We start from the raw sequence: 14,894 nt of genomic DNA, 5'->3' as shown, positions 1-14,894 counted from the left end.
GGAGGACCCCATCTCTGTTGTGGGAGGGAAGAGAGGGGCAATGACAGAAGTGCAGGAGAAGTGGGTTGAACACGGCTGAGGGCCCTGTGGTAGGGAATCTTGGTTGAAGCAAAAAAAGTGGACATTTGAAACCCATCTGTGGAAGGTGACATCATCAAAACAGAGGTGGAGAAGCTGGGCGAATGAATAGAGTCTTTACAGGAAGCAGGGAATGGGGATGTATGGTCAAGGTAACTGTGGGAGTCAGTGGGTTTGTAATGGCCAGAGATGAGACCCATGGGGGAGGAGCAAGCAGAAGTAATGGGTCTCCTCAAGCAGTCACGTTTATGGATTTTGGGAAGAAGGTAGAAGCGGGCTGTAAAGGGTTGCAGGATTGAGAGCTTGGAGTCTGTGCAACAGGCGGGATGGGAAGGTGTCAACAGACAAAATGAGATAAGACACAATGGTCTGACACGCGATGGTGGAGGTCATGGTCTGGGGTAGTGTGTGCGTGTGAGAGAGCTGGCGCTCAGCCTCTGCATTAAAGACTCTAGACACCAGTCAACAACAACACCACCCTGGTCAACAGATATGGTGGACAACATTCATTCTTTAGTTTTGGCTTACCCCTTGAAATATTCCATTAGCCTGCCCGATTTGCTGCTGCATGCTAGCTTTCTGTGCTTTGTTTACAAGTACCCCCAAACCCCTTTAATGTTGCAGCTTTCTGAAAATTGTTTCTATTTTAACAATACTCTGTTCTTTTGTTCTCCCTTCCAAACTGAACAACTTTGCACTATACTCCATTCGCTAACTGTTTACTCAATCTATCAATATCTCTGTAAACTCTGTAAGACATATCCCCCTGTTGAAAAGTGTGGTGCTGGAAAAGCTCAGCAGGCCAGGCAGCATCCAAAGAGCAGGAGAATCGACATTTCAGGCATAAGCCCTTCTTCAGGAAACATATCCCTCTCTCCACTTGCCATTCCAGCTATTTGTGTGTCATCTGCAAGTGTGGCTATAGTACATTGCTTATAGGAAGGAAGCCAATTGACATATGTTGTTAACAGTTGTGGTCCCAGCCCTGAGCCCTGTGAAACCTCACTGGTAATGGGGTGTCAACCTGAAGAAAACCCCTAATACCCATCCGTTTCCAGTCCAATAGCCAATTCTCTATCCATGACAATATACTACCTCCAACACCGTGGGCTCCTATCTTGTGATTTAACCTTCTATGATGTACTTTCAAACACCCCTGCTCGTCCAAATACACTCTCTATCCACCCTGGTTCAGACTTCAAACTCTAATTAATTAAGCAGACATAACTAGATTATGATTTTCTAATTTTACTGCTATTACTTACTAATTAATTTCAACACTTCAACAAGCTAGGGGACGTATAGGTACCCACGTTTTGCCTTGCCCCCTTTTTGAGTAGACATGCCACGTTAGCAGTTTTCCGATCCTCTGGTACTTCTCCAGAAACCACAAGGTTGTTGGAAAATTACAACCAATGCCTCTACTATCTCTGTGGCTACTTCTTTTCAGATTGATAGAAGCCATCAGGGCCAGGGGACTATCTGCCTTTAGTCCCATTAGTTAAGGAAGCAATGGTTAGAGATATCTTGAGTCATTGGAGTAAACCCTTATAGACCAGGGAAAGTAGGAATGAAAGCCTACAGATTGGCAAGCCATCCGAATATAAAGACATAACCAGGATAGGTATTGGAAGGGGCAACTGTGCTTTACAATGGCAAAGAAGGTTCCACTTAAGGAATACCAAGTCGGGATTATTCTGAGCAGTGAGAACCCAGTCCAAGAAGCCAATGAGTGGACTTCGGGATCTACTTGCAGCGAGAAAGGCTATTTGGATAATGGGCTATCGAAGAAAATTATTCACAATAGGAGTCACAGAGTCAAAGTTATACAGCACAGAAACAGACCCTTTAGTCCAACTTGTCTATGCTGACCAGATATCCTAACTTATTCTCGTCCCATTTACCAACACCCGGCTCATATCCCTCCAAACCCTTCCTCTTCATATACCCCCAGACCCTTCCTATTCATATACCCATCCAGATGCCTTTTAAATATTGCAATTGTACCAGTCTCCGCCACTTCCTCTGGCAGCTCATTCCATACACGTACTACCTTCTGCCTGAAAAAGTTGCTCCTTAGGTCCCTTTTCAATCTTTCTTTCCTCACCTATGCCTTCTCGTTCAAGACTCCCCAACCCTGGGGAAAAGACTTTGGCTATTTACCCTATCCATACTCCTTATGATCTTAGAAACCTCTATAAGGTCACTCCTCAGCCTCCAACGTTGCAGGGAAAAATAGCCCTGGCCTATTCAGCCTCTCCTGATAGCTCAAACCATCTAACCCTGGTAACATCCTTTTATTGAACCTTTTCAAGTTTCACAACATCCTTCCTATAGCAGGGAGACCAGAATTGAACACAGCATTCCAAAAGGTGCCTATACAATGTCCTGTAAAGCAGCAAAATGACCTCCCAATTCCTATACTCAATGCAGAGATAGAGGAATTGAGATGAAAATTAGAACAGGGGGACACGGTTGTGGACAGGTTTTTGAAACAGTTTGCAGGACACGTGGGATAAAAAAACGAATAATTGGAAAACATGGGCGAGAAAGGGATAAATGGTGTAGCTGATTACAATTTATTGAAAGCCAGTTTGGTCACTGATCACCAGCAGTGTGACAGTCTGATAGAAGAGGAATTTAGACAGCATTTCAGTTCTCAGGAACTGAGAAAAGTGTCTGGTCAAACAAATTCTGAAGGTTGTATCTGGAGATGTTAACCATGGCCAATGTCAGGCTAAGATGGACAAACTACAGGGAGGCTCTGAAACAAACAAGAGGGATAGTGGGTACAGTGGGAGCCAGGGCAGGGTGGGGTTGCGAACACAAGTCAAAAGGATGAAGAAGGGGATGTTCAGGAAATGGGACTATTGAGTGGACACCACACTCTTTCCCCCCACGGCATGTTTGACTTCCAAACAATAAAAGAACTCTACTGAGAGGTCGCTGAAATTAGACTGCAGACAGGGAACCTGTCCCTCTGCTCTGTCCCAAGGGCTGTGCCCATCCCAAATACCTGTGCTTGACAGTGTACGATGAATGGTGATGACCTGGTGTCCATGTAGATAGAGTCATAGAGATGTACAGCATGGAAACAGACCCTTCAGTCCAACCTGTCCATGCCGACTAAATATCCCAACCCACTCTAGGCCCACCTGCTTGCACCCGGCCCATACCCCTCCAAACCCTTCCTATTCAGAAGCGAGACAAACAGTCAGGGCAGGCAGGGACAAGGTAGGACTAATAAATTAAACTGCATTTATTTTAAAGCAAGAGACCTAACAGGGAAGGCAGATGAACTCAGGGCATGGTTAGGAACATGGGACTGGGATATCATAGCAATTACAGAAACATGGCTCAGGGATGGGATGGGATGGCAGCTTAATGTTCCAGAATACAAATGCTACAGGAAGGATAGAAAGGGAGGCAAGAGAGGAGGGGGAGTGGCATTTTTGATATGGGATAGCATTACAGCTGTGCTGAGGAGGATATTCCCAGAAATATATCCAGGGAACTTATTTGGGTGGAACTGAGAAATAAGAAAGGGATGATAACCTTATTGGGATTGTATTATAGACCCCCTAATAGTCAGAGGGAAATTGAGAAACAAACTTGTAAGGAGATCTCAGCTACCTGTAAGAATAATAGGATAGTTATGGTCGGGGATTTTAACTTTCCAAACATAGGCTGGGACTGCCATAGTGTTAAAGGTTTAGATGGAGAGGAATTTGTTAAATGCGTACAATTTTTTGATTCAGTATGTGGATGTACCTACTAGAGAAGGTGCAAAACTTGACCTACTCTTGGGAAATAAGTTAGGGCAGGTAACTGAGGTGTCAGTGGGGGAGCACTTTGGGGCCAGTGACCATAATTCTATTCATTTTAAAATAGTAATGGAAAAGGATAGACCAGATCTAAAAGTTGAAGTTCTAAATTGGAGAAAGGCCAATTTTGACGGTATTAGGCAAGAACTTTCAAAAGCTGATTGGAGGCAGATGTTCGCAGGGAAAGGGACGGCTGGGAAATGGGAAGCTTTCAGAAATGAGATAATGAGAATCCAGAGAAAGTATATTCCCGTCAGGGTGAAAGGAAAGGCTGACAGGTATAGGGAATGCTGGATGTCTAAAGAAATTGAGGGTTTGGTTAAGAAAAAGAAGGAAGCATATGTCAGGTGTAGACAGGATAGATCGAGTGAATCCTTAGAAGAGTATAAAGAAAGTAGGAGAATAATTAAGAGGGAAATCAGGAGGGCAAAAAGGGGACATGAGATAGCTTTGGCAAACAGAATTAAGGAGAATCCAAAGAGTTTTTACAAATATATTAAGACAAAAGAGTAATTAGGGAGAGAATAGGGCCCCTCAAAGATCAGCAAGGCGGCCTTTGGATGGAACCGCAGAAAATGGGGGAGATACTAAATAAATATTTTGCATCAGTATTTACTGTCAAAAAGGACATGGAAGACATAGACTGTAGGGAAATAGATGGTGACATCTTGCAAAATGTCCGGATTACAGAGGAGGAAGTGCTGGATGTCTTGAAACGGGTAAAGGTGGATAAATCCCCAGGACCTGATCTGATGTATCCGAGAACTCTGTGGGAAGCTAGAGAAGTGATTGCTGGGCCTCTTGCTGAGATATTTGTATCATCGATAGTCACAGGTGAGGTGCCGGAAGACTGGAGGTTGGCTAACGTGATGCCTCTGTTTAAGAAGGGCAGTAAAGACAATCCAGGGAACTATAGACTGGTGAGCCTGACCTTGGTGGTGGACAAGTTGTTGGAGGGAATCCTGAGGGACAGGATGTACATGTATTTGGAAAGGCAAGGACTGATTAGGGATATTCAACATGGCTTTGTGCATGGAAATCATGTCTCACAAACTTGATTGAGTTTTTTTGAAGTAACAAAAGAGGATTGATGAGGGTAGAGCAGTAGATGTGATTTATATGGACTTCAGTAAGGCGTACGACAAGGTTCCCCATGGGAGACTGATTAGCAAGGTTAGATCTCATGGAATACAGGGAGAACTAGCCATTTGGATACAGAACTGGCTCAAATGTAGAAGAAACAGGGTGATGGTAGAGGGTTGTTTTTCAGACTGGAGGCCTGTGACCAGTGGAGTGCCACAAGGATCGGTGCTGGGTCCTCTACTTTTTGTCATTTACATAAATGATTTGGATACGAGCATAAGAGGTACAGTTAGTAAGTTTGCAGATGACACCAAAATTGAAGGTATAGTGGACAGTGAAGAGGGTTACCTCAGATAACAACAGGATCTTGATCAGATGGGCCAGTGGGCTGAGAAGTGGCAGATGGAGTTTAATTCAGGTAAATGAGAGGTGCTGCATTTTGGGAAAGCCAATCTTAGCAGGACTTATACACTTAATGGTAAGGTCCTAGGGAGTGTTGCTGAACAAAGAGACCTTGGAGTGCAGGTTCATAGCTCCTTGAAAGTGGAGTCGCAGGTAGATAGGATAGTGAAGAAGGTGTTTTGTATGCTTTCCCTTATTGGTCAGAATAATGAGGTCATGTTGTGGCTGTACAGGACATTGGTTAGGCCACTGTTGGAATATTGCATGCAATTCTGGTCTCCTCCCTATCAGAAAGATGTTGTGAAACTTGAAAGGGTTCAGAAAAGATTTACAAGGATGTTGCCAGGGTTGGAGGATTTGAGCTATAGGGAGGGGCTGAACAGGCTGGTGCTGTTTTCTACTAGACACCCTTTCTCTTGCATTGTGATTGGATCATCAAAACCACAGGGACCAGCCCTCTCCAGTGGAAGATCAGACCATTTGGAGGGTTTCACAGGTGACTCCGCAACAGCAGTGGTATCAAAATCCTTCAGTATGAAAGGGCCTATCAAACGAATGGGAATGTATATGAACAAAATGGGGACCCCTCACTCGGAGTACGAGGAGCAGATTGGCTAATTGTTCATATATCCAAGCGTGGCAATGGATATGACCGATGGGTATCTGCAAGAGACATGGTGAAAATATCATTGATGATGATCATGTTTCTGTCTGGGGAGACAGGCTGACTGGTGGCAAACAAAACCAGCAGGAATTCAGTGAACTTACTGATGCAGTCCCGGAAACGAGTTCAGGAAAATGAAGAGGCTTTTGCAAAGCATAGGCCTGACTGAAAGAATACTGGGAAGGGGAGTGCAGGTCAAAGAAACTAAACCTCTCTCTCTGCCCAAACTGAGCCTTCGCAGAGTTGATGGAGTCCCATCTCCTGCAACAGAGCAAAAAGGGTCTAGTGCTGCTGTTCAGTTTCCCAGCTTCTGGCCACTCAATATGCTGTTCAGTATTCTATAAATGTACAGCAGCACACAGTATAACCCTGACCACCCAGCACACACACACACACACACACACACACACACAGCTTTGGTTGAAGGCGAGGATCAAAGATGGCACATGTAGGCCTTGTTCCCGGGTGAGATGGATTGGTCGTCAAACCATTCAATGAACCAAAGCTGGCAGTAAACATGGATGGTGAAGGTGCACTCATATGTACTGTAGAAGGAGTATGGGACACCAAGGGTAATACATGTATGGGCATACATCCAGAAGGACAAGACAGCTTTGTGGTTAAAACAAAAAGGGGGTATTGCCTGGACAGAGAAGTGAAGCTCGGAGGGCAAATACCCAGCAGGAGGCAGTATAGCATGTGATCACACACTTGTAGGAATTGCCCATGCCCTACCCCATCTGCTCTGGTTCTATGCTCACATTTAACTTATCTAGCTGCATGGGCCCTTAGACCATTCACCCCAGATGAGAGGATGCCTTTCATGACCAGCTCATTGCTCTGAGTAATTTTGAAAGTGGTCAATAGGGAATAGAACATCATCCCAAAGGCAAACGTCGACTCAAAGCTGAAGTGGAGAAGGATAACCCATGGTAGCCACAATGGATAAGGATGCAATGGTGTGCATGCCCCTTCACTCAGACCTGACTGATGTGCACCTCAAAGACCCCGTTTCAAGAAACATTATTGAGACAAAAGCAAGAGGAAAGGATTTGGAAGACCCTCAGCAGTCTACAGGTTTAGTACTGAAGGAAGTCATGTTGTTCAAAGGAGATATGAGATTTACTGACAGGAGTTAATTGGAAGTGGCCTGTGGAGTCCCAGTGCAAGACATCCAGGGAACGTGCTGGGCAGGTGGGACAGTGGCTAAGAGCAGGTATGGAGTCCCACGTGAAACGATGTGAATCAGACGACAGAATAAACACCCAGAACGGAAGGTCAACTTGAGAGTTAACTGATGGGCAGAAGGGCTGCAGTAATCCATACTAATCCACTTTATTGGTCTTCTACCAGTGAAGAAGATAAAAGAACTCCTGGTCCTGGTTTATAATTTTATAAAAAGTGAATGCAGGCTTTCCTCTGAGATTGGTCACAGCTGTGTAGACTGCAAAAACCCTCCTTCTTATGAGCCAGAGACTTATCTGACAGTAATCACACCAGTTGTATGATCCTTTGATCTCTCTGGCTATCAACTACATCCGTGAGTGCTCTTCTCTCACTGCACCAGATGAAGGGGCTGTGCTCCAACACCTTGTGATTTGTTGGATTATAACCTGGTGTCATGTGACTTCCAACTTAGTCAACCCTCTTAAAGGGAGCATTTTCAAGGTGGGATTTGCCTGATACAAAACAACCTCGATTATCCGAGTGACACAGGTAGGGAGTATTTTGTTTAGATAACTGCTTGCTCAGATAACATTTTTCCAGGATCTCGAGAGCTTGATTGGTTGGATTATCCGAAATTTGGATATTTGACGTTCGGATAACAGAGGTTGTTCTGTATACTGGAATCAGATCAATAGGGCACAGGTGATGTAAATCCATTTAAGGTTGTTGGGGTCAGAGGGGAAATGGCATGGACCCCACAATCCTCAAACTTAGGGAACAGTGGAGCATGTGAACCAGACCATTAAATTAGCACTGCAGATTGAAGTCAGCCTCAGAAGAGATGAGGTGCTACACCATTCCTCATCAATATACAGGGCCAAAAACCTAAGGAGACTGGGTACTCTCTCCATGGGTTAGCAGACTTATGGGGACCCCCCACACACCACCTCATACTGACAGTGCCACACCAGCAGTATAAGAGCCAAACAAGCATCAAATCACTTTTGGGAATTGTGCAGACAAACAGCCTGTAACGTTAGGAGGAAAAGCCAACACAATAAATTGTTCATGATGACAAATAAATCACAGAGGAGTGGGATATTAGGGATCAGGTGTTGACAGAGAACTGTTCCCTTGTATAGAGGCCCATACAATACTGTGATCAAGGGCAGTCACATGATCTACGTTATTCAACTTCGGGAGTGTCACATGGTTCCAGGTTAACCAAATGAAGAGGGTGCCTGTACCGAACTTGAACACAAGGAAGGTGGCTGAACATAGATATGGACTCCCTGATAAGCCCTAATGATTTGGGACAAGAAGGATAATCCTTCGCAAAGCTGGAGGGGCCAGGGAACCCCAATGAAGCAATGTCCAGAAACTGATATCATCTCTGTGGCTCTGTGAACCTGTTAGTCTCAAAAGGTTATACATAACTGCAATGGCACAGCATGAAACAACTATTAATTCATTGCTGAAGGACCAAAGAAGCATAAAAATGATGTCTGCTGGGTGTATGAATGTTGGATAGTAGAGCAGACCTAACTACATTTTAGACAGATACATCAGAGGGCATTCCCTTCTCGGTCACCAATAACCAGCTCCAGTACTTGACATCCAGATCAATGCATTTGACCTGTTGCCAATGCAAAGGTTTAGCACATACATCAAGGTTGATAATGTGGTTAAACAAATATGTTGATAGGAGTGCAGACATCCATTCCATAATTATAGGGAAGGAGAAACCCAAACACACCTACCAAGTAGAGAATATCGGAATCATATGTGAGGGACACCACATGATGTCTAACAAAAACATTCATGCCTGTGCTGTACCATCAGGGGAGGCAATTTCAGGGTCCAATCAGATGGGATATAGAATGGGGAAAGTGGCTAATGTCCATCCCCACTCCATCTACAACACAGAGGAGCTTTGGATGGTTTTATATCCTTAAAATGTACTATTTAAGCACCATCAGTGAATATGAAAGTAACCAAAGTGGCATACAAGGGAAGAGCAGAATATTGTATAACAATCACAAAAGGTATCTTTCCAACATGGAAACACTTTGGGACCCATCCAAAACTCCACAATGTCCATTTTACCCTTCCCACATAGATATCCAATAATTCTATTGCCCTATAGAAGAACATTGGCATCTCTGACAACCATAAGGAAGACCTCAAGCAATAAATGAATTAGTTTTCATACCCAAACCTCCATTAGCTGAACACATAACCAGAGAGAGGCAAGACTTGAGAGAAGTATAACCAAAATTGTGAGCAGGTTCAAAATGAGACTGGAGAGATTAGAAGACCAATTGGTAGGACAATCTTTGGGATTGGGGATTGAAGGTACAAATCTGTATGGTGTTCCCCGTGCTGGAGGCAACCCAATATGTTGCACTACTTGTATTAGTGGTTCTTTGGGACTATGGCATTGAATGTTCAAGAATTTAAGTGCAGGAGCTAGAACATCTTGGTGCAATTGTGTGCAGCTTTCATGAACTGACAACTGAAGAACTGTACACAATGTCTGGCTTTGCACAGAATGAAGTGGATACCTGCCTGAGAGAGGCAACAATGAAGGTACATTAGATTAAAATGCTGGGGTGAGGGGCTTATCCTCTAAGATGAGATTGTGTAGATGAGCATTATATATCCTGCAGTCTAGATGTTTTAATATGATCATCTCAAACTCAAAATATTCTTAAGGGGCCACAAAGGGAATAGATGCCGAGATGATCTCACTGGAAGGAAGTCTGGAACACGTGGTCACAGTCTCATGATCTCAGAATGAGGTAAGTGAGATTTCCTCATTCAGAGGGTTGCAAATCTTTAAAATTCTCTACCCAAGAAAGCTATAGATGCTCAATTACTGTTTATGTCATCCTTGAAAATGCTCAAAGTTTTAGACTTTAAACAAATCAAAGGATGAGAGAATGTGCAGTAGAGTAGAGCTGAGGTTGACATTAGTCCTTGCATTACATGACTGGTTTAGAGACCCATTTAGATCAACACATGCACCTATTAGAGTCCTATGAGTGAATCTGCTCCCAACCAAGGTACTATGATCAGAATTGAATCAAACCTGAACCTGCTCAGTAGAACTTGAGCTATGATCTCATTATGATCCGAGCGACTTCCACAACAGACCAGAGTCTAATTGGATTCAAAAATATTCCCAATTATGAATACATTACAATTGCATTCATATTCAATAATCAACTATGCACATTATAATGTTGATTAATGCCTTATAATTCCTGGTATTCTCAGAGGGAGCTCTCATGGTACAGTGATAATGTCCCTACTTCTGATCTGGGATGCCCAGATTCAAGTCCCACCTCCTTCAGGGGTGTGAAACCGGCATGCCCAAACAGATTAAATTAAAATATCACTCCAACATTATCAGATTGTTATTCTAATATTTTACCTCCACCCTCCCCCAAATCTGAAACATGGTATGTTCACTGCCTGTAATATCACATCTTAAATCAGAGAAACCATTAAACATGTTTAAATCCAACTACAATCTAACAAGGTAAAATAGGAAATGGAGACAGATTGGAGGTAGCATTCAGCACATGGAATGTGGATACAGTCTAGTGAATAGAATCTGGGATAGTCGTCATATTTCTAGGATTTAGCCTGTTCAGTTTCCTATTCTTCCAGTGCTCAGAGCTATCAATGCGTTTGTCATGACCATCAAACAGCACCACTGCTACGTACCCTCTCATTCCCATAGATACTCCATTCCGACAGATATTCTCACCCCCATACACACATACCCACCAAAACAGGCATTCCCAACACATCCCATACCCTAACACACTAATACAATTGTAAAACATGTCACCACACTCCCCATACCCCTACCAAAACACATACCCCTCCACTCCTCACACAAACAAATGGAACCACACAACTACAAGCTCACACAGTGCTGTGCCTACGACCCTACACGACTGCATGGCCATGTCCTCACACCATACCTGTGACCCCCCCCCCCTCCTCCCCACACTACACACACACACACACAGAGAGAGAGATATAACACTGTGACCCCATACAGCAGCATGAGCCCACATGGCTCTGGGTGCCCACACCATGACACAGTACTGTACCACCCACATGGCACCACACCCTGACACCACATCACAGACTCCCCCCCCCCCAACACACACCCAAAACCATGCCCACACACAATCACTGAGCTTTCAATAAGATTGCAAATCCTTCAGCACAAAGTCACCCAATTAAATAATACATTCAGTAACTGTGAAAACTCAGCAGAGCTCACTCCAAAAAACCACAGCTTGGAATTACAGATGTTTTGCTATGCAATCGGCTGGCAGTTCTTGGACATTGACACTGCCGTGGTGAAGGCACATTGCAAATGGTTGGCGTTTTCCACCTTTTTACACAGAGGTGTTCACCTAAGGCAGGCTGTCGCTGCTGGATTCAGTGTCTGCAGCGTTTGGTGCAGTCAGACCCCGCCAGGGGGGTGAACAACACAGAGCCCCCCACCGCATCCGAGCACACGGCCTGACCCGAGTCAAGGTGATCGCTGCACTGCCCCCACTCACCTCACAGCCATACAACTGATGGAGCTGGAAGTCCAGCCACTCCTCGATGTCCAGTCTCCGCTGCAGGTCCTTCCTGTCGTACCGGACCGTGAACTTGCCCAGTTTCCGCTGTGACTGAGCCTCCTCTTCCTTGCCCGGGGACTGAAAGTAGACACGGGACTGTGTGCTGGGCTCCGCCATCATGGGGACTGACCTGACTTGCCTGATCGCTGTAATAAACCAGCCCGAGTGCCTTCAGCTGCTGCCGTCCCAAGCTCACATGTGAGATGGAGAGGAGTGAAGCCGTCATTCAGTTGTTCCTCCTCCTTCTCCTCTTCCCCTCCCTCCTTCTCCTCTTCACTGGCAGATGGGAGACACCAGCACAGTCTGGACATACAATATCCTGAGGGAGTGGAGAAAACAATGCCCCACTCTTGTTAACGTGAACTGCTATTACATCCAACGATTTTGTTTTATTGCGTTGATAAAACCGCAGATTAAAACAAGCCAATCGACGATTGTTTACGTGATCTTGGTTCACCAAGGCTAATAAAACAGCTCATGAGTCAGGATTGGAATGACAGCCTTACTTCTTAAGATTTTTTTTTCAGGGATTGTCTCCTTTATACGTTTCTTCTTTTCACATTCTCTCTAGACAATGCTCCGGTCACTTGCCCGTCAAGGCTGGATGCTAAATTTTGTTTCAGGAGTTCCTACCAAGCACCATCCTGACACTTCACAGTAAGTGTGCCGAGACCACAAACAAAGCAGCGAAACAGTCCATGTTTGTCGATACAAATGCACGTCGTTGTCGTAGTATTGTATCACTGTTGCCCTAATCTGTTGTAGAATTGTGAACACGTTAATTACGGTAACACTGCAATGGCCCAACACCATAGCGTTGCTCTTTCATTCGTGGTGGTGGTGGGTGGTTTAACCTGAGGGTCACCGTACCTCAGGTAAGGGGAGAGGTTGAGTAGGAGACTCCTTTGTGGTAAAGTCAGTTGGTCTGGGAATTGAACCCTTGCTGTTGATATCACTCAAAGTTGCAAAACTGTCCAGCCAACTGAGCTAACCAATCACGTTCCTATGCTGTGACTTATGATATGCTTACCATACCGGTGTAAGCACAACAATAATAATGCAAAGTCCAGACAGCAGGAATTCTGAATCCAATTTGGGTCTGCTGCCTTTGATTAGATTAGATTACTTAACAGTGTGAAAACAGGCCCTTCGGCCCAACAAGTCCACACTGACCCGCCGAAGCGCAACCCACCCATACCCCTACATTTACCCCTTACCTAACACTACGGGCAATTTAGCATGGCCAACTCACCTGACCCGCACATCTTTGGACTGTAGGAGGAAACCGGAGCACCCGAAGGAAACCTACGCAGACACGGGGAGAATATGCAAACTCCACACAGTCAGTCGCCTGAGTCGGGAATTGAACCTGGGTCTCTGGTGCTGTGACACTGAGACACTGTGCCACCGTGCCGCCCACAATTGAGGCAATTTGTGAGGCAATTGACTACTATTGGTGGAATTGGAACCTACAATTGATGAAAAGAGCCCTTCCTGTTGGTGATTAGTACAATTAATATCAGTGAAGCTCACAACTGAGCATAGCACAGTGCTATTGCCTCACAGGGAGCTGGGTTTGATTCCAGCCTTGGGCAACTGTCTGTGTGGAGTGTGCACATTTTTTTTCTTTAAAAACCTCCTCCTCTGCTTTTGGTTGCACATCAGTTCCACGCTCCTGATCTTTGGACACCCGGTACAGAGGAGGGAGGGTAGCTCTGAAGACCTCCTCGTGGGTCTGCTCCTGGACCTGGCCAAACTGGCCACAAACAGGTCCAGGCAGCGGACCGTGGAGGGGGTCATTAAGGCTGACTGCCTGCCCCTCTTTCGCGGTTACGTAAGAGCCCGAGTGTCTCTGGAGAAGGAGTACGCCGTGTCCACCAACACCCTGAAGTTGTTTAGGGAGAGATGGGCACCGCAGGGAGTGGAGTGCATTATTTCCCCCTCCAACTCTATTTTGATTTAATCCTTGCCCTGCCCTTCACTGTTTGATCACACAGCATTGCCCTTTGATGTGAAGGGGAGGCTACTTGGGTGTTTCCTTTCTTCCTGGTGGTGGAAAGTTGAATAAAGACTCATGCACCTTGTGTCTCTCACTGTGTCTCACACCTGCACACACACAACATGGGTGTGGGGGAAAATATAAGCACTACCGCAGTTAGGCGGTAGTGTGGGGGTAAAACAAAAAAAAAATAAACAGTGTCTGGCGCCCTGCTCACCGTGAGAAAAAAAAATCAGTGATAATCATGTTCCCTGTTGGTGTAGACAATTTAACCTAATGAAGGATATAGTGATGAAGATAGAACTTGCTATTAGAGAGCACTTCCTAACAATAAAAAGATCATCTAATCGTGTAAAAAAATCTACTGCTGAAGGGAAATCCTCTTATAAATTATGAATCTCCTTTCTTACAAACAGAGTGATGACTTTTGGTGAAGACAGCTCCTTTCCATTTGGCAGAAAAAAACTCCTAATGGTGTAAGGAGCTGTTGCAATTGGTTTTGACACTGTTAGCACCTCTTATAGACAGAACAGAGTATCTCGCAATGGTGGGTAGCATGTCTTATTAGTGAACAGGTCAATTGCTATTGATGAAATGAGCTCTTCTATCCATGACAAAAAAACATCATAATCATAATGAAAGTATTACTTATTGGTGGAGAGAGTCCCACACTTCACTGGGCACAACTGTCTTTCACTGGGGAAAAAGAAGGGCTCATCTAAATGAAGAGAATGCCTTCTAGTGTTGAAAAGAGTGTCAACTTTGTTGAGGGGAGCTCTGTAATTGTGGGAGAGAGCTCCTCCTGTTGGTGAAAGAACACATGCCAATGATAACAAGAGTCCCTTGTGCCTGTGATAAGAGTGCCTCATATTACTGTGAATGGTTTTCAATTCATGGTTTTCAATTGCACCTTCTTTAGATGGATGGTCTGTCCTGTTGATGAAAAGAACATTATTTGTTGGTGAAAGCCACTTTCTGTTGCTAAAGATTTATATAAAAAGATGCCTCCTGCTGGTTAGAATGCA

General features: G+C 44.7%; 1 protein-coding gene across 1 annotated transcript in view; it reads right to left on the bottom strand.

Annotated features, from left to right (window-relative positions):
* Nucleotides 1-12,306, bottom strand: part of ppp1r14d (protein phosphatase 1 regulatory inhibitor subunit 14D) — a 53,385-nt gene extending 41,079 nt beyond the window's left edge. The window contains exon 1 of the mRNA XM_060828332.1: nucleotides 11,808-12,306. Within this exon, the coding sequence (XP_060684315.1) occupies nucleotides 11,808-11,990 (183 nt within the window). The 5' untranslated portion in view covers nucleotides 11,991-12,306. The remainder of the gene's footprint in view (nucleotides 1-11,807) is intronic.
* Nucleotides 12,307-14,894: the final 2,588 nt, after the last annotated feature.

The sequence above is a fragment of the Hemiscyllium ocellatum genome, chromosome 8 (assembly GCF_020745735.1).
Source record: "Hemiscyllium ocellatum isolate sHemOce1 chromosome 8, sHemOce1.pat.X.cur, whole genome shotgun sequence".
Lineage (NCBI taxonomy): Eukaryota > Metazoa > Chordata > Chondrichthyes > Orectolobiformes > Hemiscylliidae > Hemiscyllium > Hemiscyllium ocellatum.
This window is presented reverse-complemented; position numbering and strand designations above follow the sequence as displayed.